The sequence below is a fragment of the Cheilinus undulatus genome, linkage group 16 (genome assembly GCF_018320785.1).
Source record: "Cheilinus undulatus linkage group 16, ASM1832078v1, whole genome shotgun sequence".
Lineage (NCBI taxonomy): Eukaryota > Metazoa > Chordata > Actinopteri > Labriformes > Labridae > Cheilinus > Cheilinus undulatus.
In genome coordinates this window covers 27,641,315-27,668,946 of record NC_054880.1, presented here as the reverse complement: position 1 = coordinate 27,668,946, position 27,632 = coordinate 27,641,315, and the positions used below count along the sequence as shown (strand labels likewise).

The window sequence follows — 27,632 nt, the reverse complement described above, 5'->3', positions numbered from 1 at the left end:
CATCAGATGTTCCTCATTCATCTTCTTGACAATTTAGAAGCACATAATTCGTTATCTTGACTTTTCTCACCCTGAATTATGTTCAAATATCCCCACACTGAGGGCACGGCTCAACTTTGCCTACCTGCTCACTAAATAAGAGGCTAATATCATGCTGTACAATTTAATCAAGTACAGTATTAGCACTGTTTGATGAATTGAGTACTTTGGCTTGCATGAGCATCTAAATCTTTAAACTCTTAAAGTTCAACTTTGTGAGCTAAAAATAACATCTAGGTCAAAGTAAAATAAACCAGAATTATCCTTTAGACTTGTCTGTGTTGAGTGAATGAAATCAAGTGATTGGTCTTTAAGGCTCTACAGATTAAGGTGACCTGCTTGGATCGCTTTACATTCTTTTACACTAGTTCTAGGTGTGTCGGAGACAAACTGGCTTATCTTTGAGTCTCCAGCGAGCAGACAGAGAGAAACATCGACCACAAGCACTACTGGGAGGACACTGACTGATAAAACGTCCCCCACCCAAACAGCCAACGAAGCAGCTTTCAGAAAAAAACATGTTATCTTCAAGCACCAAAGTTTGGAAATTTGAAGCCTTTGAAGTATGGAGTTTGTCTACAAATACCGGTCATACTGTATGATTTTACTACCTGAGCACGGTGGGCATGTCTGCATTTGATGCTTAAACAGAGTCAAATCGTGATGACAGTGCTGGTGGTCGTGTACCAGAGTAAAGTTTGTGTTCAGGTTCTGTTAAAGCGAAAAACATTCAACACTTTGGAGGTGATTGTGGTCTAATATGGGCCCTTTGGATAATCTAAGCTGTAATGATCACAGGATAATGTCTCATATTGCATTTAGTTAGAATAATTAGCACCAAGTCCACAGTGGTATTTGTAGACAAACTGTTTGACTTTCACTTTTAATTGATTCCAGGACTTTTGGGGGTCGTTTTTGCTCTTCCATCACGCTCGGCTGATTCTGTAAGGAGGACGTGGAAGCCGTGATGTGATTAGCCTGAGACTAAGCTGCACTTTGGAGCAGCAGCAGCGGTGAGTTTCACACCTCTCCCCTTCGATGTAAAGACACAGCTCGTAGAGGACTGAATGTGCTTGAACAGTGGATGAAGTTTAAGGAAAAATCAGGTTTTCTTACACCTTGGCTGGTTAATTCTACAGACAGTACCTCAGAGCCTAGAGGCTCTAAGGTAAAAGGAAACAAGAGCATTGTTACTAGCTTTAACAAGCAGCCCTGATGGCTGCAAATGAAGTCTTTAAGGGGAAACGCAGTCAAGTATGTTCATGAGAAGGGCTTGTTTTTGCACCTACAAGCTCAGAATGATTCAAGTGTCTGGCATTACAGATAGGATCAACATCACTTTATGTTACAGTGGTGATGTTATTTTTTTTTTTTTAAGGCAGAAAAGGCTTAAATAGCCTGCATAATATTACGGTCATAAGGGATACCAAATTCTGCTTTCAAATGCTGCCTTATACCCATAAACAGCACCCGAGTTAGCCTTTACTGCTGTCTAAAACTGGATTTATACTTCTGCATTGAATCTATGCTGCAGTAGCCTACACTGTCATGAGAGGGGCATGTTGAATTTGTGCGCTACGTAGCTCTGCAAACTCTGCCTCCTTTATAGCGAAAACCATGGTGACTGAAACTGTGCATTACTTTGGGGTTGGAGCAGATAAATACTGATCAGCAGTTGATGATGCTCGGTTATTTTAAAAGAAGAAAGGGTGGAGGCATACACAATGTAAAATATGGCCGCTGAATCAGCTGAGGTAGAGGATGGGGGAATTTTTAAAGCTTGTTCAGCCACTCAGGAAAGACTTTGGAAATGTACATCCAATTTTTGTGATGCAGGCCAGTAAAGTAGCTGAATTTTTTTGTCTGTAGCCACACAAGATGCCTGCCTACCTATTGTGCCACCTTGCATAATCAATAAGGAATGAATACCACTGGCAGAGCTTGAGGCGCCTGTCGTTTCCATTACAGGATTTTATCGCACAGGGTGGTTGTCAATTTTCAATACTTTGATAGTTTTAGATACTTTTTGGCATTATGCATTCAAAAAAATAGGAGATTGATATGGACCAAAAAGAGCCAACGTTTTTAAAAACTAAGAAAAACTTATGCTCTACCATCATATTTATGATTGTTATCAAAGTTTTTGGAGAGCTTTAAACAGAGGATGGACATTTGCCTGCAATTATTCATGATTAATAACAAGAATACACCTTATTTTAAGTGCCTTGGACTTCTATTTTAGTTGCTGTGCCATCTAAACAAGTATTTAAATTGTTTCTTCAATATAAAAGTACCAAAGCATTGAAAAAAATCTTTAGATCTACAGATACATTTTACCTAGAGCAGGAGATGCCCATTTAAATTTTCAGATGTCCTTTTGGTATTAAACTAAACTTAATAACAGACAAAGAGCAAATGAAAGAACTGCCTAAATTGCACAAATACAATTGAGATATCTCCATATGGAAATATTACCAATTGCAGTAGTCAGACTATAACCAGGAGCTTGACTGCAGTTGTTGGTCAGTAAAACCAAGAAACTGCCTGTTACTTTATTCCCTTTGTGTTTTTTGTTGTGTTATATAAACAGATTTTGGTATTGTTTCAAATTAAAGTTCTATTATCATGACAATTACACCTTTTAAAAAGAATCATCACAGAAATTAACCTTTTTCTCAACTTTTTCAGACACTTTAAGTCTCATTTTGAGCCTGTTAGTAACAATAATGGCCATTTTTAGGGGACATACTTGGATCTGAATGCTGTATTGCAGTCTGCAGGAGTTGTTTTAAATCTTTTCCACCTTCTTTTCATTCGGACTCAAAAAGAAGTAAAACCATATGAGATTTAAGAAAACCTGAATTCTCCTTTAAGAATGAATACAAACAATGACTATTCTAATTATTGTTCCCTAGTTAAAAAACATTATTCCCATAGTGTGACCTTTCAGATCAACATTAAAAGAGAAGATGTGTACATGTGCTTGATCAGCTCAGTCAATGGCTCCGTTCGTTCGTCCATCACGTGTCCCAGTCCAGCTCTCTGCAGGCGATACGGACCAGTCTGAGCTCCAGTTCAAAGGCGTCGGGCCGTTCCTGAGGGTTGGCCGACAGCATCTCCCTGATCAGCTGCTTCATGTGGCTGTTCATGCTCTTTTTGCGGGCAGGGATCAGCAGCTCCATCTTTGGGTTCTCTAACAGAGCCTCCCCTAAAGGGACAATCTCTGAGCCCTGCTGCACGTAGCTCCCCAGCAGCTCCTTCTGAGTCTCCACATCCACAAAGGTGATGCGCTCCACCATGGCCCAAATAATCACACCCAGGGCGAAGATATCCGCCTTAGCCGTGTAGTGTCCCTCCCAGACCTCGGGGGCCATGTAGAAGTCTGTTCCGCAGGCCGTGGACAGGAAGCACTTGTTGACGCTGGCCGGCTCCTCTGGGTTGAGCCCAGAGGTGGAGCACACCTTACTCAGGCCAAAGTCAGCCACTTTGAGGGTGGGCTCGCAGGAGCCGGCTGGCGTGCAGGCCTGGGAGATGAGGATGTTGTCCGGTTTGAGGTCGCGGTGTATGATCTGGTTGCGGTGCAGGAAGGCTAGGGCGCTGCCCAGCTGCAGCATGAAGCTGGTGTTGGTCTTGCGGCTGGGCTTCCTGGAAAGCAGGTAGGCGTTCATGTCGCCACCATCACAGAAGTCGGTGACGAACCACAAGTAGTAGGCACAGCACGGGTCAAATGTGATCTCGCCCTTCAGAGACGTCTCCACCAGCTGCAGTAGAAGCACAAAAGAAGAAAAACTGAGTTAATATGACACTACAGTTGATGGTGGAGTCAGACAAAGGCTGCTAAAGCTGTGATATACCTGTGAAATTCTTCACATTTTCTTGAAAACTTATAACTAGGCAAAAATAGAAGGTATTTGCTTGTCTGTAAGTTTGTTTTATACTTCTCAGTCGGGCATGATTTAAAGCAATACAATCACTATGATTCATTCAATTTTCTCAGTAATCACGGCTGATGACAAAACTGATCTACAGATGAGAATGGAATTACTAGCCCCCGTATGAAAATTTCAGCTTTTCCCAAGTAAGGACTTTTAAACACAGATTTTCCAAACACCCTGGTTTTATTTTGGGTGCTTACATTATTTTACTTTCCACACAGAAACAAAATTATTACACAACAACTACCAGGGTCAAAATTATTAGCCCCCTTGAGGCTCATAGTCAGTTGTGTCTCCTTTTTATGGGACAACAGCCTGGAGCATTTGATGTAGTTGTTAAAAGTCTCAGAAAAGTCTCCTCAGGAACCCTAGCCTATTCTTCTTTGGCCAATCTCTCAAGCTCCTCCAGATTTGATGCGTCTTCTGGCATGGACAGAAATTTTAATAGGATTCAGGTATGGTTTTTGTGCAGGCCAGTCAATAACGTTCACTTTGGTTTTCTGAAGGTAGATCTTCACCAGGAGTTGCGTATGTTTTGGGTAGCTGTCGTGTTAGAAGACAAAGTGACAAACCAGACCCAGTGTTGCTACTGACTGGTTCAGGTTAACAGCATTTGGGAAATACTTTAAAAGAAATTACATTCATAGAGGGCCATAATTTTGTCCTCATGTTAAGCCACATTTTAGCACCTTTACTTTCCTTCTTTAACTTCAAAGAAAAATAAAACAATGTAGTTCCATAAACAGACTTTGACTGGAAATGAGTTTTTAGAGGAACAATGTGTTCATGATCTTTGGGCAGCTATTTTGCTCTTTTAAAGGCAAATATTGAGTATTAGCCATTTAAGCTTTAGCAACGTATACTGTCGTAAGCACTGCAGGCTCCAGCCGAGTAACAAGAGAAAAAATAAATACCAAGTCTATTCTAAGTCTGAGATACCTCAATACTTACACATTACCTCTACTGACAAACAACCAGCTCTTCAGCCTGGTCTAGTTTTCATAATTACTAACACAAAGGGAAACGGCTCTGTGATGTAGGGAGAAGAAAACGTCCCTCATAATTTAACAAGCACAGTTGCTCTCTCTTTGTATTCCTCACGTGTCGTCTGCCATCTTTCTTTGAGGCCATTTTTCAAAACAGAGCGGAGTGAGAGGCCTCTTATCTCTGAAGTCTGCAGCAGGAAGTCACTTCATTTCATCGCTCTCTTCCTGACAGCCGACCACAAACCTGCAAGCTTCATCCATCTCATGTTAAATTAAGATTAATTTGGGATGTATCTCTGGAGTCTGATAGATGATGTTCAGCATTAAATATGGAAAAGCAACAGGTTGTAAAAGAATAATGGAAATGACTAAACACTTTAAGATGATAATGTTCATTTTTCAGCTGCAGGAAAAATGAACATAAATTTAATTCCAAGTAATGTACGATTAGCTTTAAAAGAATTATTCCAGTAGTTTGAAAGAAATGGCACATTACTGGTACTGTTTAGGGAAAAAAAGATATAAAACAATCTCAAAAAATGACAGCTTTAATCTTAATACACAAATAAATGTGCTATTTTGGCAAGGGTTGAAGGCAATTAATAAAGAGAATATTCAAATCATCAGAAGCAGTAATCCTGAAGAGAAACTTCAAGATATTCTAGATACATCTCATACAAAGAGAAATATTTCAAACACATCACAAAACATCAGTGCAAAAAAGAATTTTTAATACAGAAATGTTGACCTTCTGGAAAATTATGCCTATTTATGTACTGAGTAATTAGTTGGAGGTCCTCTTGCCCAAAATACTGCATCAATGCTATGTGGCTTGGAGCCAATCAGTCCATGGCACTGCTGGGGTGTTATGGAGCCCAGGTTGCTCTGATAGCAGCCTTCAGCTCGCCTGTATTGTTGAGTCTGGTGTTTTTTATCTTTCTCTTAACATTTTTCCAGTTTCTCTATGGGGTCCAGGTCAGATCAGTTGGCTGGCCAAAAAAAAAACACAGTAATACCATGGTCAGAGAACCAGTTTCTGGTAGTTTTGGTTTCACTGTGGGCAGGTGCCTAGTCCTGCTGCAAAAGGAAATCAGTACCTCCATAAAGCGTTTCAGCAGATCGTCTTCCTCAAGACACCAGGACCTTGATGTACAAATGAAATGCAAAATTTACTTTCATTAAGACTTTGGACCACTGAGCAACAATACAGCTTGATTTCTCCTTAGCCAAGGTGAGGCGCTAATGAGGTCTGTGGTTCAGGAGTGGCTCCACACTAGAAACATGATATTTGTAGACCCTTTCCTAGACCCGTTTGTGTGTGGTGGCTCTTGATCCACTAACTTCAGCATCAGTGCACTCCTTGTGAAGTTCTTGAATCTGCTTTGCTTTGTTTGTAAGATCACCCCTGTTGCTTGGTCGCCATTTCTTTCTCCTCTCTTCTCTTCCAGTCAGCTTTCTATGAATATGCTTTGAAACAGCCTCTGAGAACAGCCTGCCCTTTCAGCAGTGACCTTCTGTGGCTCACCCTCATTGTGAAGGGTGTCAATGATTGTCTTCTGGGCAAAAGTCAGGTCATGAGTCTGCCCCATAACTGTGGTTGTGTGAACTGAACTAGAGTGAGAGAATGAAGACTAAGGAAACCTTTTCAAATTTGATTTTTATATATAATATTTTAAGACAGTGGAGGTTTTTTTGTGCGCAGTAAGCCATTATCGTTTAGATTAAAAGAGAGAAGCATTCTGAAATGTTTCACTTTGTATGAGATGCAGATGTATAGATATAGAAGTTTAACTTTTTAAAGCAAATTACAGGAAAAAAATGAACTTTTGCACAATATTCTCTTTTTTTTTGATGCACCTGTATATTGCCCATAGTGGGCCTCTTTTTTATGGTTTTGCAAGGAACTGTTGGATTCCTTTATTTTTCACCCTCAATAGCAGATAGAGACATGAAGAGACACTTTATAATTTCATATATTTTGTATCTATTCTTAATAGTGTTGACAGGAGCCGTAACCATTAAAAACATCCACAAATGTTTATTTATTGGAGAAAAAAAGATGTTAAAAGCATGTCATAAATATGGATGATAAGGCCTTTTATTCAGGAATTATATTTTTTAATATTAAAATAGTCAGTTTATAGCATTTCTTAGTTTTCATACAAATTTTGTCTCATCCTAAAATCTCTTTACTTTTGTTTAACGAGCACCTGGTTGTAATGCAGCACAACCAAGGGCTGATGGCTGTAGGGCAATCTAAAGCTGTTGTCAAATTAATTTCACAAATTAAGCAAAAAAATACTTCTTTAATTAGAATTAGTGCACTCACAAAATGTTGACTCTGTTAGCTCATTGATGAAAAACCAAATGTGTTAGCATCAAGTAAAGAGACAACAATGAACATTCCGGTCTAGCTGTAGGAAATTTGGTCATCAGCAATTAGCTTGAATTTAATTTGAATTTTCACCAATGACTTTCGAATAGTAATTGTACTTGAAATGCACTTCCCAATTATTTCGCTTTAACAGCCAAAGACAAAGCAGAAGAGAGTGTTTGCCTTGTTAATGTAAGAAGTGTGAGAACAAGAAAAAGCCCTGAAAATAAACGTCCAAGAAGATGATGAAGATAGATGTCATTGTGAGCTGACGAAGCCCTGCGTGAAAGCTTTTTATGTAAAGTGCTTTACAGAAACACATATGCTCTGAATATGTTTTGTAGGCAAATCCTGGTGAAGTCCTGCTGTAAACAAATGGCTGCAAATTGTTTGACATGCCAGCAGCCAAAAAATCCACTGCCCAAAAAGAATGGATGCAAATTATCCCACAGTTGGTGCGGTCAGATAATTCTGCCCCATTATCATGTGTTCTTCTGAAAGCACGTACTGGAACATTACAGCCCAATAAAAAAAGAGCTGGAATGAAAGGGATTCTGGGAAAGTGTCCAATGCTAGCGCTGCAGAAAACTGAATGAACGGTGTGACAATAGCACAGCGTGCTGCTGAGAGACTATAATCAGGCACCGGCAGAGCGCCTGTGTGCCCGCCGTCAGACAGCGGGGAGGTACTGCGACATGACAGGCTGCAGACAGGTTGACTGGGGAGGGGAGGAGAGGGGAGAGGAGGCCCCCTACCTCAACCTGACAACACGTTCATGTGACGGTGGAGACTCAGATCCAACCAGAAACATCCAGCTCTGCTGCTAATGTGGAATAGCAGCTCACACAAAGGAGGATAAACCAGGCGCTTATTCTTTATCTAAAGTGTTGATGTTCTGCACAACAACTACTGCAACATCAAAACATTGTAGAGCAGGACTTCAAGGCAGCAGAATTTTAAACTTCCTTGTGATCCGAGCCAGTAACCAAATGATATCCACACCTGTTTGGTTTCCTCTTCATTTCATATTATCCTCCAGTAACAGAATAAAGTGCTGTCTAACCTCTTTGAGATTAAAATAGTGTTGTTACCTTAAAATCCAGATTATAGGTCACACCAGCATGCACTGTAAGCCACAGTCTGGTTTTAGTCTTTACCCAAATAGAAAAAGCTGTTTTAAGTGTGCTGCTGGGTAGCTCGTTTAGTACTATCTGTTTATTCTCCCTCGAGTTTGCACCTCTACTATCTGTAATACGGTAGTTATGCTCTCAGCCTGAGTGGCTGATGTGAAGTTGACAGTCTACGAGTTGCTCCGCCTACCTCAACTCGTCACTTGTTGTCTCAACAAGCTTTATTTACAGTAAAGCTGAGTTTCCGTTAGCCGGTTTCTCAGGCAGGGTCTGACAAATGAAATCATTAATGGACAATCTACCCAGCTGGAAAATATGCCTATTATCAAATAAGTAAATAGTGAATAATCGTTTTACCTAGAGGATATATTACAAAAATCATTTAATATAAACTCAAAGAAATTTAGCTGCAACCTTGTTCCCATGTAGCGGTGGGGTTGTTTTACTATGAAGATAGCACATGGCTTAAATAAGTAATATTCATGATATCAATCCAGATGACGCCAAACAAAGCCCATCTTAAAGGGAGGTTGGAACTATTCAAAGGGAAATTCTGGTCAGGATCCTCTTAAAAGAGATGTTTAATCTCAATAAGGTTTTCCTGGTTAAATAAAGGTTAAATAAAACCAGCTGTATGAAAGGATTTTGAGTTAGTTATTGCTACAGGCAATAAAGAAGCCAAAACAAAGGGAGATGCTGATAACTGAGCGTCACAAACACCAATACAGCAGCCGAGACGAGGAAGGGCCTGGGCTGACAAAAGAGTTGCAGTGGACTTCAATAAGTGACTAAAATTTCCTATGACCAATTGTAAGATAAAGTGGGGTTACTTCACACAGAAAAGCATGGACCACTTGGGGCCAATGGGGAGTGCCATCTCTCTTCCCTGTAGCTGGGTGTTTATGCTCAGGACGTCCTGGCTAATCAGCAACAGCAGTGTGTGAAGAGCAATCGATAAGAGGTACTGAACCACTGATCCACCATTGACGGTTTTGTCTCTCTTCAGGACTACTGCAAAGAAAAACCATGATGGTTGGATTTACCATTTTAGCTGAGGTTACAGTTGAGATCATCAGTTTATGAGGACCAATATGGGACAATTGACGATGAGACTCAATTTTCATTTGTTATGCAGTGTTTTAGGGTGGTGTCTAGTTCATGGAGCACTGTTTAGTTTATTGGTTGGGCAATAAGAAATGGTAGCAGCTAATGTGCTAACAGGCTAACTCAGAGCTAATGGCATATAATGTGCAGCTGACTGCATGTAGGTAACGACAGTTTACAATTTTTTATGTTTGTTGAAACAACTTATGCGAAGATTAATAAAGGACTGTCTTTCCACAGTCATTTCCAAGGTCTGGTCATGTGTAATATGTTCCTAACAGGCTATAACAACAGCGTAACAATAACTTTGGTTTGCTGTCGACTCACTTTCTACTTTCTTGGTCTTGGGTCATGTTGGGAAAGAAAGTTGTGTCCCCAGACCTGTTTTTGCACTAACATGAAACTGTATCACAGTGTTTCTGATTTATGCATTTTACTGCTGCTAATTACAGGTTATTGGCCACAAGACTATCTAAAATAAATGTCTGGTAGTCATTCTAAAAGGCCGGAATTCTTTAAGACTGTGAGCCATTTTGGCCGGAGACAAATAAGTGTTGCAGAAACTCTGCCATAAAACCTTTTGTATAAGCCAAACCTTAACACTTATTTTTCTTTTTAAAGTTGGCTGCATCCTACATACCAAAGCGAGTAATACATTAGGATAAAGTGCTGAGGTGTGTGCTGTCATGAACTCAAGTGGGCACAGGCACCACTGTCACAAGACCTAGCAAGCAAAAATTGCCCCCACTCATTACAAACACTGGCACTGCTCACAATGTACCTGGCAGCTGTTTGCACCACTTTTTAACTGCTTTTCTCCCTTGTTAGGTCTGCACTTAAAAAAATGAGAAGTGCACTGTTGACAGGGTTGCTGCAAACACACAAAAGACAAATTCAAGTCTTTTAAGACCTTTTAACCCTTAACCTACTGCCGGAGCACCGGCGCTGTGTTTAATACATCTGTAGTAATATTACCATAACTCCATCAAAGTTTGTCCCATCAGAAAAATTCCAACTGTGTTGGAAAGCTGAGAATTGTGGGCATGCGCACTTATATGGCGCATTACGGTACTTGCAACCATATGACATGGGCATTCATAGCAAAACACCAGTTTTGTATTGTTCTTCTTTTAAACTGCTGACAATTCTGTATAGTGTGCAATAATCATTAACCAGCTGTTGAAAAGTCAAGTTTAAGTACTCCTGGGAAAAAAGGACCAAAACTTTTAGACTTACAGCCATAATAACAAAATATGTCCAAATCACCATTTGAAACTCAGGAGGTAAAGGGTTAAACATAAAAACTAAGACCAATTCTGGTGTTTTTGGATACCTTGCAAGTTGTCTGGTTATTATCCTTTTCCCCTGCCAGCAAGTTTCTGTCATTTTTATCACAAAGGCAGTTTTCCTTTTTGCATTCCTCCACCTCCATCAAGTCTGTAAAAACACAAAGATTAACAGAGCATGCCTGCTTTGTGTAGCCCTTTTCTGGTCCCAGTCCAAACAGCAGTGATTAATATCTCCATTTAAACTGCTTAAACAACTATAAAACATCTGTTTTAACTAATAACTCTTTTTTTACATCAATTAAGATAAAAATAAGTGAGCTGTATTTCTAAATTATGTCAAATGAGCAGCTGTTTACACTGTAGCTCTGTACACTTGCCTCTGCTTAAGCTAAATCAAACCAATGACAAACACGCTTCACAAGTAAAGCTGTTCTTTGTTTGAGTGCTTAATTGTGGACAGCCACATCATGAAATGTAGTTTTTCCAGTAGCAGCTTGACAGCTTTGACTCAACAGCAGAGAAATGAAACCTGAAACCACAGATTCAGTAACAAAGTGTGGGTACTGAGAACTGAAGTTACAGAGACTTATCAGACGTGTTAGATTTTGTGCACAGACATGAGCTGAGGTTTGCCATCACAGGTTTGTAGGGGAAGAAAGTGGGTTCTAGTGCCTTAATATGCATTTAACAATGCACTATCCCTTTATTTTTGTAATAATACAACACAAAACAGTTACTGCAAAGAGCAACAAAATACTGTGATATAAATGTTAGGCCATATTCCTCACCTCTGACATCAGGTTGCATTCATGTGTGATGGTAGTGACTTCACTTGTGGTCACGTTTAAGCAATTTATACCTGTGTATTGATCACACCAGTATATAAAGGGCAGCTAACTTTTTGGAGTGAAAAAACAACTACCAAAAATGGGTGTTATACAGCAGATTTTAAGGGAAATATTGCTCTGTATACTTGTCAAGCTGAATTAAATGATTGCAGCTTTGACTGCCAGTCAACAAAACACAGGCCCAACCCCATAATAAGCCTCAAGCTTGCTGCTAATGACTTACTTTGTCATAGTGGAAAGGTCAACAACCTAACAACACAGGATATATGATCAGAATAGTTGGCAGCAGATGGAAGAATAAGCATTCCCCTTTAATCCAGGATTTAACAGAAGACAGAACAATGCACTCTGTAAATCAAAAAGGCTTTGTATTCATTACAAAATTTATAGTATAGGCCTATTTCTGGACATTGAAACACTTGTTGACTAGCCACGTGTTGTAAACACATGGGTAGAAGTCAAGCTGGGTTCCTCTCCTCACTGTTGTCTATCCTCTAACATGTGCCATCAGCTCTATGACTCTGGACAGGAATGTCATGCACTATCAGACATACTGAAAGAGCCTTGCAGCCTGGAACCGGTGTAAAACTACAGCAGATTTAGATAAACAGATCACAACATAACATACATGAAAATTTGACTCCCCAACTTTGTTAATGTATGATCCAAAAACATGTAGCATTATCATCCTTTCCAAAATAAAGACAACTAAATAAAACAGACCCCCCCAATGTGTCATACTATCTTTATCCATCTATCTATAGTGCACTGCATCATAATATGGACAACATTAATTTCCATCACTCCCTGTGCATTAGCAGATATGCAGGCCATTGTTTTAAGTGTTGTCTGAGTGGAAATTACTTTATGGGACTGCAGGAAAATTCGTTGTTACACTGACAGTGCTTATAAATACAAAGTGAATCGTACCCTTCAAGTGTTCAGTTACTAAATAGAGACATGGAATATTACAGCTCAAAATAAGGGCTCAGATGGCACTTAAAATTAACTCTAAATTGATGTGAAGAGGGGGAAAAAATCTGCTGATGGACAGTGCTGTACCGTTTCACATTGTAAACCCAAAGCAAAATGTTTTCAGCTTTTTTGTTGATCCATAATGTCATGGTTTTATTGATTTCTGTAAGAATGAGGGTGAAGCACAAGTGCCCATTTACTATCTTTACTAACAATGTTAGCTTTTCAAAAGCATACACAAAAAAAGCCAAAGCCAAATCTGCTTCATCTCAGCTCTCCATCACCAATTTTAAAAGCTTACAGTAGCAAAAAAAAAAGATCCAAATGTAGACCTAAATCTGCTATGATTACCTTTTTTATAAAACATACTTACCCAGAGCTGAGCGACCAACAGTGCAGTGGTTTTTCAAACTTTGTACCACACTTTAGATCAAACCAATATCTCAAGACACACCAGCAGATTCATATTAGGGCTGAACAATATTGGAAAAAATAGATATTGCATTGAGTGCCTTTTATGCACAATTAAAAAAATCTAAAAAAACAAAAAATCTTACTTGGTTTTTATGTCATACTCAGATTTAAAATTTCAAACTGTGCAGCCAGCAGCTCTGACACAGAGACACAGAGACACAGAGGGAGGAGGAGACAGAGCAGGCTGGCCAACCTTTTTCCCTCATCTGCTTTATGAATAATCTTACCACAATGTTTCTCAAATGATATCAACAATTTCCAACAACATTTAGAGTTTAGTTTGACCAAAATGATCAGGCCAACTAGCCCAACTGATGGTTCAATGAATGCCGTGCTACGAACGGTCAGTTTATTAATATCATTTAGGAGCATCACATGTCACCTCACATAAGGAGCTCACTTCTCTGACTTCTGATGAGGACTTCAAGCAGACTTTGATGCACGTTCATTGCAGAAACAAGAAAACATGCAATTTTGGCTAAAATCCAAAAGCATTGAAAGGGCAGTGTGAGGTGCATCAGGTCACCTGAATTTTGCACATTTGCACATGGCCATAACAATAGAAATACAATATATCATTCAGCGCTTATTAATATCCATGCAAACATGCCTCTACAACACGCTACAGTGCATTTAGTTGTTGTACAGTTGTTGAACTAATGCATAGTTGCAAAAATTGAGGAAGATTTTTCCTCAAGGCACACCTCTGCAAGCTACGGCTCTATTATACTCAATCGGCAGCATACAGTAGGTTAAGGTTGATGCTGTGCATTTTTAAAATGATACTGTTATTTTCAAGTTCAATAATATCGAAAAGTGCTGAAGATTTTATGAAACTTTAGCCATTAATAAATAATTTCCACCAAATCTGCCAGAAGCGAAGGGAGAGGGCACCATCCAAATAGCATGAATGTCAGTGTTTCAGTACTGAATCGCTGCCAAGTATCTGTGATAATTAGGATGATGTGCAGGAGTTTGGTTGCAATTTTTCATTTAGAAACAAGAAATGACCCATTCATGAACGCTTAAAGCTGTAGTAGTTATTTTTAGTGTCGTATGCCCACACAAACAACACAACTCATCAGGGTCTTGTTATTGAAGCTATCTAACAGAATAACACACTTCTGCAAGACCTCCTCACGCTGCACTCTCACTTGAGGGAAACCAGCAAGGGACAGTGCTCCAGCCAGTGAGGAGGCTAGTACTCTCAGCCAATCACGGCTCAGGTCAGAGGGAGTGTTCCTGTTGGCCGCTGTAGTAGATGCGCTTCCGCCTCTTAGCTCAGTGAGAAGTTGATACAATGGGGGAGTTACCAGCGGTGTTCAGTCCTGTGTAGAATTTGTTCATGCTGAGATGAAGTGTTTTCTTGCCTGTGATTCGGCCATTGATTTCAGTAAAAAAGCAGAGCAAAATCACTCCACGAGAGCTTTGCCACGTCAGTATTTGATTCAGCGTCCTGCACATTCGCGAGGAGGTATGTAAGAAGAGGAGCGGAGCTATGGAGCTCAAACATGGAGAAGAAGTGGGGGGGGTAGAGTTGATTCTACACGGTTCTCATCAAATGTTACATAATAAAGCTTTAAGTTAGGACTTTTACATTTGTTTCCATGACGGCATTTCTTTTAATTTTCACTCATACCTTATTGAAGTTTAAAATCCTGGTATGATGACAACCCTAGTACAGGTCATAATCATCCTCCTATGCAGGCTTTTACTTTGAAGCTGGAGAAGGAAGTGTTAAATATGCATCAACTTTGCATCTCTATCCATTTATAGAACTGAAACTGAAGCAAGCAAATGGCATTTAGAGATCCAAACTACTGATGTGCACAATTAGCCAGAGAAATGATCGGACTCAGAAGTCAGGGGATCACTGATTTCTTTAGGCTTGTTGATTTTTTAATAAATATTGATACCCTTATCAAAACTTCTTACAGATGCAAGTCCTCATTAATACTACAGGTGTGTCTAAAAAAATAGAATTTCATGGAAAATTCTTTTTGTTGCTGCAACTTAATTCAAGAAGTGAAATTTCCATAACCTCTAGATTTGTCTCATACAAAGTGAAATATCAACACAAATTCAATAGTGGATTTCCACTTTTGATTACAAGACCTGGTACAAAGATCTGGAGCACATTTCAAGGCCTATCTGAGCAGATGAGGAGGATAACAGACCTGATGCCTGTGCATGCTACTCCTGACAGCATTCAGGGTTTTTATTTTGGCTTTCATGCAACAGTTGAGGAACCCCAATGGGTCTACTTTGAAGCACAATGCTAATGTGCTACGAGCAGATGTTCCTCCTTGCAAGAGCTGATGCATGTTTTACCCCAATATCTGACAGCAGTATCGATGAGCTAAAATGTCCTTGATTTTGGAGTTTTAAAAAATGAAGAACCAGGTCCTTGAGGAACTAGGTTTCAATCTCCATCCTTAATCATAACAACCCCTCTATAGTTCATAATTACCCTCTTACGCAGGCTTTTACTCTCAAGGTGGATTGCCAGCATCACATCAACTCTCAGGAATGCATTTGTTATATGGAACTGGCACTGAAGCAATAAGTGACATATTTTGAGAACACTAAAGATGTGTGCAATCACATCCTTAGTAGTCGTCACCAGAATTACTAGTCCACTGAACCAGCACTTTCATTTTCTTTTTATCATTTGAGATAACAATCTTGAACAAATTCTTTGCCTAAACTATGCAGCCGACTGTCCCTTGTGGCCACTTCCCTCTTTTTCACCCAGCCAGTTCCAGGATTGGTTCAGAGCCAAGGCCAAAGAACTTGGTTTGAGCCAGACAAACAGGTTCTAGCGTAGCACCAGTTCCTTGCTGGTTGAGGAGAAAGAAACAGGTTTACATCAGGGCCCAAAGGTCTACATCCGTGGCCAGGGGCGAGACTGTAACGTACAAACAGCCAGGAATAACACCATTTATAAACAACAGAGCTTCAAACGAGTTGGCAAAACAACAGGGCAAAAACATAGGTGTAAAAGAAAAGCAGCAGTGGTCCAAGAAGGAGACAAGCCGCCTCCTGACTGTGCGGACCTCTGATGAAGCACAACGAAAGCTGGTGGGAGTTACAAGCACTACATGCGCTGACCGTTTCTCAGCATTTTTTTGTTTTTGTTTTTTTTACTTTTAACAGTCAACATAACAGAGTTTGGAGTTTAACCAGGTTTAAGTAAGTCACCTAGGAAAATAACTACTTGACACAGCAGCATCTGAAATTCTGAATTCACCATCTTTACTGCTGAACAACAAAGGAGAGTCAATTCTCCATCACTGTTAAACTTCACTGCCTGTCCCTACTTTGTATACCCTGTATCCTCACCTCCAGGTAGAGCGGGGAGCTGGAGCCATGGTTCATCCTCTGGGCCAGCTGGTCCCGCTGCAGGATGCACTCCTCCAGGTGGATGACGTTGGGGTGCTGGCTTTGGATGCTGCTGAGGGCCCAGAACTCCCGCAAGGCAAGCTCCACATTCTCCGGAGAGTGGCAGCGGATCTTCTTGACCGCCACCCGGGCCCCTGTGCGCTTCACCACTGCCTCATAGACCACACCGTAACTGCCACGCCCCACCTCCTGGATCAGCTCGTACTTCGGCTGGCTGCTTACCATCCTAGTCCTCACTGTGGACAAAAAAAAAAGATGGGTTATTCATTTATATATTTTAAATCTGCTTCACTTAAGTAACACATAAAATGCTTACTTTCAGAAAACTATTTCACATTTCAAATTTTTTTGTTTCATTTGGGATTTTTGGTCTGTCTTAAACTATGAGTCACTGACTTATTTTTTGGACCTGCTCTTATTTTGAAAGAAAAATAAGGAGCCCTGGGTAGACCAAAGATCATGGCATGAACTCAGCCACGGGAAAAGGAACTTGTTATGGACTGAAAAGGAAATACATGAACTGTATGAAGATAAACGTTTGATAAAACAAGGCTCAGGTGACTTTTGACTTGTCCAATGAGCTGTCTGATTTTTCTTACACTGAAATGAGAAATTGAGGAGCAGTGATGGGTTTATTTTATTATACTGTGGAGGACAAAAGCACATGGGATTATTGTGATTGGAAATAAAATTAATGCACTATTCATGGACCTTAGTTAATCAAAAGTTTTATAGTGTTTTTTAGTTTTGTAACTTTATAAAACTAGTGATCATTAAAGTAATAGAAACTGTATGTTTCTCAAACACATGGAAGAAAAAGTATCTGAAAACTTTAACAACTTCATGCTGCTGTTATTTGGCTTTGTAATGTCCTGGCAGGGCTCCAGACTCTGTTGCAATGATGCAGCTGAATTTCTCAACTTGTTCCTCTGCATGATTTGTTCACTTTCTTTATTCTGGTGCAGTATGCATGCATTCATGCACTCACTCATTCATTTAGTATGATGTTAATGGAATCAATAAATGACCTATGTTAATCAGTAGGACCCTTACTTATACTGCAGTACTCATATACTTACAACTAGAAGTTTGCTGTCAGACAGATAGTTGTAAAATAAAAATACAAACAGGCACACTGGACCTTTTCTCCCTCATTGTTTTGGATTTGAATTTTGTGAATGGACATTCCTCCTCTGCTGTGTTGTAAGGATAATTGAACTTGACGACCGTTTCGCTCTCCTCCTTTGAGTGCTCGTTTGGGGCCCCTGTGCATCTGGGCTGAAAATTCATTTTTTCAAACTGGGGGAGGGATTCCCTCCCGAGTGCTTCACATTGGGGGATGGTGTTTGCGGGCTAATTTATGAGCGTTTCCTCGACAGCTTTCAAATTGAGTTTTTCAGATTTTTGCTAGAAATAATGCCACTTCTGATTCTACAAATAAAAATCACAGATTTCTTAAATAATAGCATAATAATGTCAAAATATCACTTCTAAGGAGTTTCTGATTATATCCATTATAATTCAACCTAAATCTGCAATAAGTTATTTCATTAGTATTATTTTAGTGGTAAGAGCAGAGTAGTGGCAGTGAAGGTGCACGTGAAATAGTGAAGTAGAGTTGCACCGATGAATCGATTAGGCTTCGATGTCAGCTGTTATCGGCCCTGTTGACAGACATGGACCCCTCTAAAAATAATGCAGCATGAACTGATGTCAGAAGCAGCTGTTCTTCTGACGTGCACAACCAATTTAATGCTAGCATCTAGTGGGGATGGGAGATGATTGGGGTGTCATGAGACACTCTGCTAATGAAACGAGGCAAGACAAAATTTAGACAAAACAAGATTTTATGCTTTTTAATCCATTTTTAACTTTAATAACAGAATATATGGTAACAGTAACGTGTGGCTCAAACAAAGGTGCACGCACAAAGGAAAATGTCAGTGGTGATTCAGATAGGTGCTGGAGGATCAGCTGTGCTCCGTATCTTTTACTGTCACAAACTATTTTAGTGTCAGAAACAAGAACAAAGTGCTTTCCTCTTCAACTGGCCTCTTTAATAGAACATTTTTCACTGTGACGAGAAATCTTGCGCCATTTCAGTCTCGCAAGATCTTGTGGCATGAGATCTTGTCACATCCCTAGAGATCACTGACAAGAAATTTGATCAGTCCTAAATTTATCATATTCACACATTTCATGCAATGTTAAAATGTAATTGCAATAATTTTGCAATGCCATGATGTCTTTGAAAGACTGCAAATGTCCTACACCTGTTAAAAATCGCATTTAGAGTGTGTGGGGGGGGGGGGTGGTACCATCATAATGGCAGCAAAGTTTTCCTACACACCCATTAGGGATGCAAAATATTACCTGCATATTGGTTTCAATAGACATTAGCTCATAAAGTATATACAAATTTCTGCCAATATTTACAGCAGATGTCATCTTTACATACTGGTAGCGTACATCGCACATCATCCTTAAATATGGGCCAAACGCACAACTGTACCATCAGGTAAAAGTGACTGCCTAGGGTGCTACACATTCAAGAAGGCCCACTATGAGCCCTGAACATTTTGAATGACGCCTTAAATATAAACATCGGCATATTGACAAAAATCTACTATTGTGCATCCCAAACACAAATCCTTGCTGATGACACCATTGAGTTTGTAGGAAAGCTCATCTCAGCTAACAAGGTTAGCCTTGCCACCATAGCCAGTCAGTATAATTGATCTCAGAAGGAGTGCAATCCCACATTGAATCATAGAAACCTCTGCCTTGAAGAAATACTCTGAGTGGCTAACCTGTTGCTATGAACACAACAGCAGTATAATTATGACTGGCTGCATAAGTTGAAACCTTGTTACATATCCCCTCTGGTCTAAAATCTCCCTTATGCAAAGCAGCTGTGGATGAGCTAATTTCAGAACCCAATCTCATCCTGTTAAAATAATCAGACAACTTGATTTTCAGAACCCAGTTGGATCATTGACAGACTTTATATTTTGACCTCATTGACCCAGTCACACATAAAAGTCTGGTCCTATTTGTTCCCAGTCTGGAGCCCTAGCTGGAGATTACACTGAAAGCCAACATTATTCTCCCTTAGCTGCAATCACATGGAAAATTCCCCCCAAACCATGAAATTCATTTCACTTGAGTCTGAGAAACACGTTTCCTTAAAATTCCCCTGGCCTGTTATCAAACTCCTGAATAAACCCAGATAATCTCCCTGAAGTTTCCTTATGGGTGTAACTGAACCAAACAGATCTGGCTGCTCACACACAGCTCTCCTGGTTCAAATGTAAAGACCAGAGGGGGCCTGATCCTCTTATTCTGATGTATTTACATTTATTATCTTTCTCTAAGGTATGAAAGTTTTTTCTACTACTAAGTCTAATTCTTCTTTTTCATGTCGTCACATTATGATGAAAGCACCAACTGTATATATCTAGTGTAGGACCCTGCATAGCATTCATTCTAGCATTATTATCACCTTTAAAGTACATCATGTTCAAGGTGATCACTATAGATATCCTCTATTAATAAAATTAAATTCCATGCCACATATCAGTGCCATAGTGTGACCACCAGTTAATCCGACACCAAGTTTAACAAACTGGTGTCTATTACAGGGTTCTCCAAGGCCCCCCATCAGGGACAGTACAGGCCATACGTTCATACGTCCATCCAGCACATTCCTGTGTACAATGCTTCAAGAGTGAGGGATTTTCATCAAACTTTGCACAGATTCCCATTCTAGGCTCACTAACAGTGCTGTTTCAAGGCTAAATATTTATGACCTTGTTTTTTCTCTGTTGCTGTGAATGTTGCAGAAGTCTAAAGGGTAAAAAAAAAAATTATCCCTCCTCTGTGTTGTCTTCAGAGGTAATGACAGATGCATTACGCTGGGTGCATGTTGGCGTCACAGCTTCCACATCAGGATTCTGTGTGCCGCTTATTGACTGCGTCTTACTTCCATACATTTTACCTTATAAAATCTCCCTAGTCGTGACTTTACCCATTGTATAATGGAGCCTGGAAAATTTCAGAATATAAGCACCCTCTCCAAAAGTGGCAAGCTTCTCCACAGAAACAAACTGGGCTTTTACTTTGAAAAGCACAAACCAGAAGTGTAACTGTACTGTGTGTATCTTACCTGGGAGAAATTCTGTCAATGTTGGCAGTAGGGCTACACAGTTCATCTAATCACAATCGCATTTTTGATGTCAGGCTGTGCAAATACATAATCTCATAAAAGGCTGCAATTATTTAAGATTAGGTTGAACTTGAAGAGTTTAAAAAAATGTTTCCAGAATGGCATTTAAGTCTACAATAGTGCCACTATTGCACTTTGTAGAAGCATCTTTATTTTCAGAAAAGAAAAAACTTTTACTTTTTAGGAAAAAGTAATTTTGAAAGCAGTATTGTAAAAACATCAGGTTTTATATTTTTTGTGACTTTATATTTGCATGTTTTGATTTGGAAAAATACACACAACAAACTGTCACTATTCTCTGCATTTTCCTCCAAAGCCAAGCAAGTAGACTCAGAGAAATATATCTGCCAAAGGTAAATATGGCACTCTATGTAACATTTTCCTATCAATTTGGGTTTAAAAAAAGAAAAAAAAAAAGGGGGGCAAGCCTTCTATTCTCAAGATTATCTGCTTGTAAGACATTGTACACATGCAGGCAAGTCTGGAAACCCTCCATTTTAACATACATGCCATAAGGAAAGATCAAGTGTTGATGCAGCCACCATGCACTCAGACTGAAACAGCCCTCAAGCCTAGAAAACACTGCACGACTTTAGACTGTCTCAGACGAAAGATAACCCATTGTGTTGATATTTTTTAGTCTTGACTCTAAAACTGGTCCGATGTTGTACTGTGACAGGCGGCCGTTGTCATGGTGACCAAAAGCAGTCTGGCATCTCACAGTGTGACTACGAAATACGTCGACTAACAGCGCATGTTGTAGCCAGCTCCATTTACTGAGAGTCGTCATCATGCAGTCTGCACACATCAAACTTGATATCTTATGAGATTCATGTCGCACAGTCTAGCATGCCAGAAACATATAACATTGCTAAAAACGCACATTCTGTAGAAGGCTTTACAAAAGCAAGCATTGGAATCACCTGGAGAGCTCCCGTCCTCTCCCCTTATTCTGAAAAGCCATAACAGATGTGAATTAACCAGCAGAGACACCAATCATCACACTGTTGCAGTATCAATATGAATACCTCATGGCATTGTGACAGCAAAGCTTTGTTATGGTACTGCTGTGGAAATGCACCGTAAAACACCTTCTGACTCAAGGGTTAATTTTGTAGATTTTGGAGGTCATAGGTCAAAGCTCAAAGTTTCTGGGCCTCACGTTCATCTCTTGCTTAGAAGATTTCTACAAAACACACAACCACGGTAACACTTCTTCTTGACCCACCACTGTACTTTCACTGTCTGGTTATTTTACACCTCGCTGAGGCATTTAACCACCAGGGGGGACTCTAGTTGATGGGTGCGTCTGCTCACGTTATGTGACACTTTCCAGAAGTTGCAGCATCATGTATAATGCATAGGAGTTTACTCTGAAAATGGGCAGTGTGGAAAAAACACAACCTTACCAGGAGAGGTAAAATGATATGATTTACCTTTCATGTCCTTATTATGTAGTTACATAAACCTGGTATACCTGCTGGACCAGAAAGAGCACCAGGACTAAAAGTAGAGTCTATTTTTATTAAAGCATTTCAAAATCAGGCTAACGATTATTAAAATGAGGATTAATCAGGTTGAGATATGCAGGTATTTAATAGATCTAAGACAAACTGAGCACAAGTCATCTCCAAGAAGCGCATTTATTTAGACTGATTTCTATGGTCTTCTGCACTTACAGGAAACTTGACTGATTAATTTATTGAAAGATTAAATAAATCATGGCATGGAAAAAGTTTCTAGAACTTTATGTGACTAGCCGCAGTCCTAAAATCTAAATCTATGATGATAGGTTGTAAACATAAACATGAAAAACTTTCATTTGACAGAAAGGAAAGTAAGAATGTTTATATCTGACACATTTACATTAAATGGGCTTTTATCAATTAACTTCCTTTTATTATATAAGTAAATAGTTTCAGGGTTTTACAATAGTATTTTTTTCAGGATTTAATAAAGCAGAAATATTAGATTTAGGGTTGCAAAAATAAATCAGTAAAAATAAAAAAAGGTAGAAAATTTTAGAGAGGAGTGCTTCTTTATCTCAAAAGACAGTGCAAGCTGGCATAGTGTTCATTTGGTCTCAGGACTAAAAAACACACCACTGTCTTCTCTGTAAACAAATAAAATGCTTTGTTGTAATGGCATGGTCATGTAAACGATAAACACACTTCTGGGGTGCTTCGACATCAGGCCTTTAAGAAGTCAAACTTACTTAGTAGGGTGCTGGCCTACAGAGTGTGTCAAAACACTGACAGTTATTGAAGAATTTTTCACTGTTTATCTATTTTTGCATGATTATACCTTTTTCGATCAATACAACTCCATCTGCTGGAGGTTCTGTATGCTCACACCCTCTGCAGGCCTCTTCAGTGGCCCGATGGAGTACCACTTTCAAAAGATCTACTATTTCCTGGCGTCTGTTTGACTTCCTGATGAAGGTGTGATACTGAAATGTGCCGGAAATGTGTTTTAAGGTCTGCATGACCATGACATAAAAATTGTGCTAGGAAAATGAAGTGAATCAACATGTGGCTTGATAGCTGTGTCACTTTTTGAGGCACAGAGCTGTTCACCTCACAAACATACAGTTGAGCTGTGTTGAACACCACTTGGTCAGCTTAAGCTGTGTTTAAATCTGGTAAATAAATGAGCTTTAAGTCAAAATGTTCATCAGCAACCATTAACAGGTTTTTCTTTGCAAGGATGTTAAAAAGAAGCTGTTTAATTTACTAAATCTGTAGCTCTTCTGATAAAAATGTATGCCAAGGATAGTTGTAAGAGAACTCTTACTACAATGTTTAAAGTATCCCAATACAATTAATAGGCATTCCTTCAAAGTATCCAAGTAATTATATTTTCATTTCAAATTCATTAAATAGAATCAAAATGGTAAAAACTGCACCACTGTCCAAATAATTACAGACTTAACTGTATGTGGTATTTGTCTATGGCTGCTCTTAAAGCTATTTATTGTAGCAGAGCCTGCAAACCTTGGAGACAATGCATTTCCTGCTGCATGCAGATTGCAGAAGGCCATATTATAGCTCCAGTAAAATTTTGATTAATTGCTCAGCCCTGTTTCGTAGCATTTGAAGAGCTCAGGAATGTTAAAGCAAAGTCTGTGTTGGGTTTTTAATAAATGGAGAGAAAAAAAAGACATAAATTTAATCCTTCTCATTAACTAATCAGAAACTAATTAACCAATAAATCAATTATCACAATAATCTTCAGATAAGGGGCAAACAATAGTTACACGATTAAGTGTGTGGCCCTAAAATGACTATAAAAAAGGCTTAGCCTATATGTCAAGCATCAGCATTATAATGGACAATACTTCAATTTGCGATTGCAACTGCTATTGTGAAACACTACATTAAAGTTATTGTGTTTGCTCGTTATCAAGGAAACGCAGAGAATAATGATAGTTTTGACATTCACACATCAAAACACGCAAATATCAAGCAGCATTTTGAAAGACACAAAACCTAAAGTCATTACTGTGCTGTTTTAAAAATCAAAAGTTTGATCTTTTTAAAAATAAAGGTACTCCTAAAAAGTGACGCACTCTTAAACTTCAAGGTCCTTATTCTCATATTTTTGCAAACTTTTAAGTACTTGATAATACAAAAAGTACCTGCAGCTTTTGGACTATGTAACTGCACAGTATGACATTGTCATTATAATTGCAATTCCATTAATAGTACAGTATTACATTCAAATGTAAATTTGTTTCTGCCATAAGTTGTAAAAGAACCTACTTTCCTTAGTGTTCCTTGTTCATTGTATTAAAAATGAGAATGACATTAAAATAATCTATACCTTCAATGTGTGGCATATCAAAATGAGTCATAAAAAAATTGCAGTCAGATATCTATTTCAAAAATCATTCGGCACTGGTAGGTGTGTTTAAATACCAGGAGGGAATATAGGACACTGAATTTTTCTCATTAACTAATCAAAAATCAATTAGCCAATTATCAAAATGAACTGTTGAGGGGGCCAACAATAGTAGCATGATTAACTGAGCAACCATAAATTAGGATAGAAAAGCTTATTAGTTAGTCAGATGGCAGCAAAACGTGTAAAGTAGCATTTTTAATGACTATTCGATTTAACTACATGATATATTAATCAAAAATGCAAAACATCAGTTTCAATCATTAACAGAACCAACACTAAACGCAAAGTTAGCAGGAAGAATATCTGAAGTAGCTCGTTGTTCCTATTAACTAGTGTTAGTACTCTGACAACTGCATTTAAATACCATTTAAATGGACACACCTAAAAACTTATCGTAATATAAAAGGTAAATAAGGTCAGATGGGAGGCACTTGAAACAACAAATAATTTATCTCCTCAAAGTCTGCGGAGGAAAAGCTGTCTGTCTGACAGAATGACTGATAGCCAGCATGCTAACGGGCTAATTAGGTATCCAGTCGCCTGATTGGCTAACAGGCTAACAGCTCTGTGGCCTGGACACCAACAGCTAACGATGTTGGTTAGCTAACGTTAGCTAATCACGTTAACAGCAGCTAACAAAGAGTCCAGCTCTCCACAGCTTGGTACACATGCCTGTCTGCGTCTAGCTTACATAATTCAACCCCAACACATGTCCGCTGATGTTTCACCGAACCTACACCGGGGGCTCGGAACAGCCGCTAATGATCAGCGTGATCAGAGTATTGACAGTTTATTGTCCTGTGTGTGCTCGTGCCTGTGTGTGTGTTAGTGTGTGTCATCCAAATAACCACATTCCCCACGCGCGCACACCTGAAAGACAAGTCGATAAGTATCCACAGCAGACGAGAAACTAGTGTCCGTGGATCAGAGGTTAGTAAGGTGTCATGTTGTCGGTCTCACCTTTGAATCGTCTCTTTGTGGTTCATTTGTTGTCTTCCTCCCTCTCCCTGGCAGCCATTACCGCCGCACACGTTCTGCTCGCGCGAGGAGGTTTTGTCAAACACTGGACGTGAGCGCGTGCAGCTGCTGTGCGGAGCAGCGCAGAGGTACAGCTTCGATGAGATGACTTCCGGCCTCACCTTTCAAAGTAAACTCCCGTCAGATAATCCAAATCCGAAACAGGGAAACTTTATTGATCCCCGTGGGAATTTTTTTCGTGTGAAAGAAAGAAATCCCAGGAAACCTATAGAGATATGCAACATAATACATTTTAAGGAAGAGAGGGAAGAATAATAGGGATTTTATAAAATTGGGCATTACAAGGACGACTTTAAGATGAGACCTTTAGGGGCGGTCAGCTTTAAAAAGCTGTGGTTTTGAAAAAAGAAAACATTATGCTGCTTTGAAAAAATAGTCAATTTATTGCTCTTATTTTAATTAAATGATCATTTGTACATTATTTTGCAAATCCTTCAGCATAAGCATGTAACATGTTACTATTTTTTTTCAACAAGCTAAATTAGTGTTTTCCAACCACTTAGACCGCATTTCTGTTAACTAAAGAAACCTACAACTAAATACTGACACACTAATAATAGCCCAACTTTTGCATTATAAGCCTCTGAATTTCTGCCACTTACAACCCCGATTCCCAAAACATTAGGATGCTGTGTAAAATGTAAATAAGAGCAGAATGCAGTGATTTGCAAATATAATGAATCCATATTTTATTCACAAGAGAATATAAACAACATATCAGACATTGATAATTCCTTTTAAAATGCCCAATGTACTACTGCAAACCTATGCCATCAGAGATGTAGGTTTTTGAACTGTGCACCAATGTCAAGCTGAATGGCTCCTCCCCTCTTTAGTTGGCAGGGCATGCTGTCCATGGTTTCCAAAAAGAATTTTGATTCGTCTTACTACAGAAAAGTTTTCCACTTTGCTCAGTCCATTCTATATGAGCTTTGGCCCTGAGATTCTGTTCCCATATGACCTGTCCATAGGCAAAGGAACAGACAATGATTTCTAGAAGTCCATGCAGTGATTTCCAGTACAGAATCGTATGGAGGCCCAAAGATCACAAGCATCCAATACTGACCTTTGCCTTGTTTCTTGCACACAGAGATATTCAAGATTTTCTTCATCTTTTGATGATATGTACTGTAGGTAGTGGGATATTCAAAGTCTTTGCAATTTTACATTGAGGAAATTTTTTCTGAAATTGTTTCACATGTTTTTTGACAGTTTGGTGAACCCCTGCCCATCCTGACATCTGAGAGACTCATTTGTGCCATTTAGTCTTTCAGCCTGTTGTTTTCCTGTCCCTACTTTTTTGAGATGTGTTGTTGTTTTTGTCAAATTCAAAATGAGCTAATATTTTTTGTGAAATGGTATGAGCGGTTTTGACATCTGATATGTTGTTTATGTATTATTGTGAATAAAAAATGGGTATACAAGATTTGCAAATCATTGTGATTTTTCTTTATCTAAGTTTTTCTCACAATGTCCCAACTTTTTAGGGGAATTGGGGTTGAACTATGTAGAAGACCTTGAAAAGGCTAAGAAATGAAATCTATTACATAAAACTGCTCTATGAAAAAAGAAAAAACAGGCAGTCCAAGCATGAAAACCTAGTAAATAAATAAATAAATAATGAGGATGGCTTTATTTAAAAACCTTTGTTATTAGCACCGAAAAAAATAAAAATAAAATAAATAAAACTTTATTGTTTAAACATGTTGGCTTGAAATGTCTGGACCATTACAATAAAGGCTTTTGAGTTTATTCCTACCCAATTTTTACACTTGCCATTTTAGTTTCTTCTCTTTTCATTGTGTGGAATATATTCCCTTCTAAGAGCATCCAGAGTTATTTTAAATTTCTTTCATTTTGACTCAGATGAACAGGCAGTAATCCCCTGTTGTCTAAATGGAATCTATTAA

The 27,632-nt window shown here is 39.0% G+C and overlaps 1 protein-coding gene and 1 long non-coding RNA gene across 2 annotated transcripts; one reads left to right on the top strand and one right to left on the bottom strand.

The window, feature by feature from the left end:
- Positions 1-2,880: 2,880 nt before the first annotated feature.
- Positions 2,881-25,786, bottom strand: pdik1l (PDLIM1 interacting kinase 1 like). The gene is made up of 3 exons (XM_041808208.1): positions 25,645-25,786; positions 16,497-16,792; positions 2,881-3,800 (listed from the first exon to the last, which is right to left on the bottom strand). Exons 2-3 carry the CDS (start codon positions 16,779-16,781, stop codon positions 3,060-3,062), a joined length of 1,026 nt encoding a protein of 341 aa, XP_041664142.1. The 5' UTR covers positions 16,782-16,792; positions 25,645-25,786; the 3' UTR covers positions 2,881-3,059.
- On the top strand, positions 25,311-27,073 carry LOC121523358. The gene is made up of 3 exons (XR_005993047.1): positions 25,311-25,614; positions 25,699-25,831; positions 26,935-27,073. It is a non-coding gene; the product is annotated as an uncharacterized LOC121523358 (long non-coding RNA).
- Positions 27,074-27,632: the final 559 nt, after the last annotated feature.

What these genes read in the sequence shown, in the direction of transcription:
- pdik1l (XM_041808208.1), bottom strand. Translation starts at nt 16,781, where the DNA reads ATGGTAAGCAGCCAGCCGAAGTACGAGCTGATCCAGGAGGTGGGGCGT. An exon ending in GCTCCCCGCTCTACCTGGAG is followed by an intron (nt 3,801 to 16,496) that starts GTGAGGATACAG and finishes CTTCTACTGCAG; the next exon opens with CTGGTGGAGACGTCTCTGAA.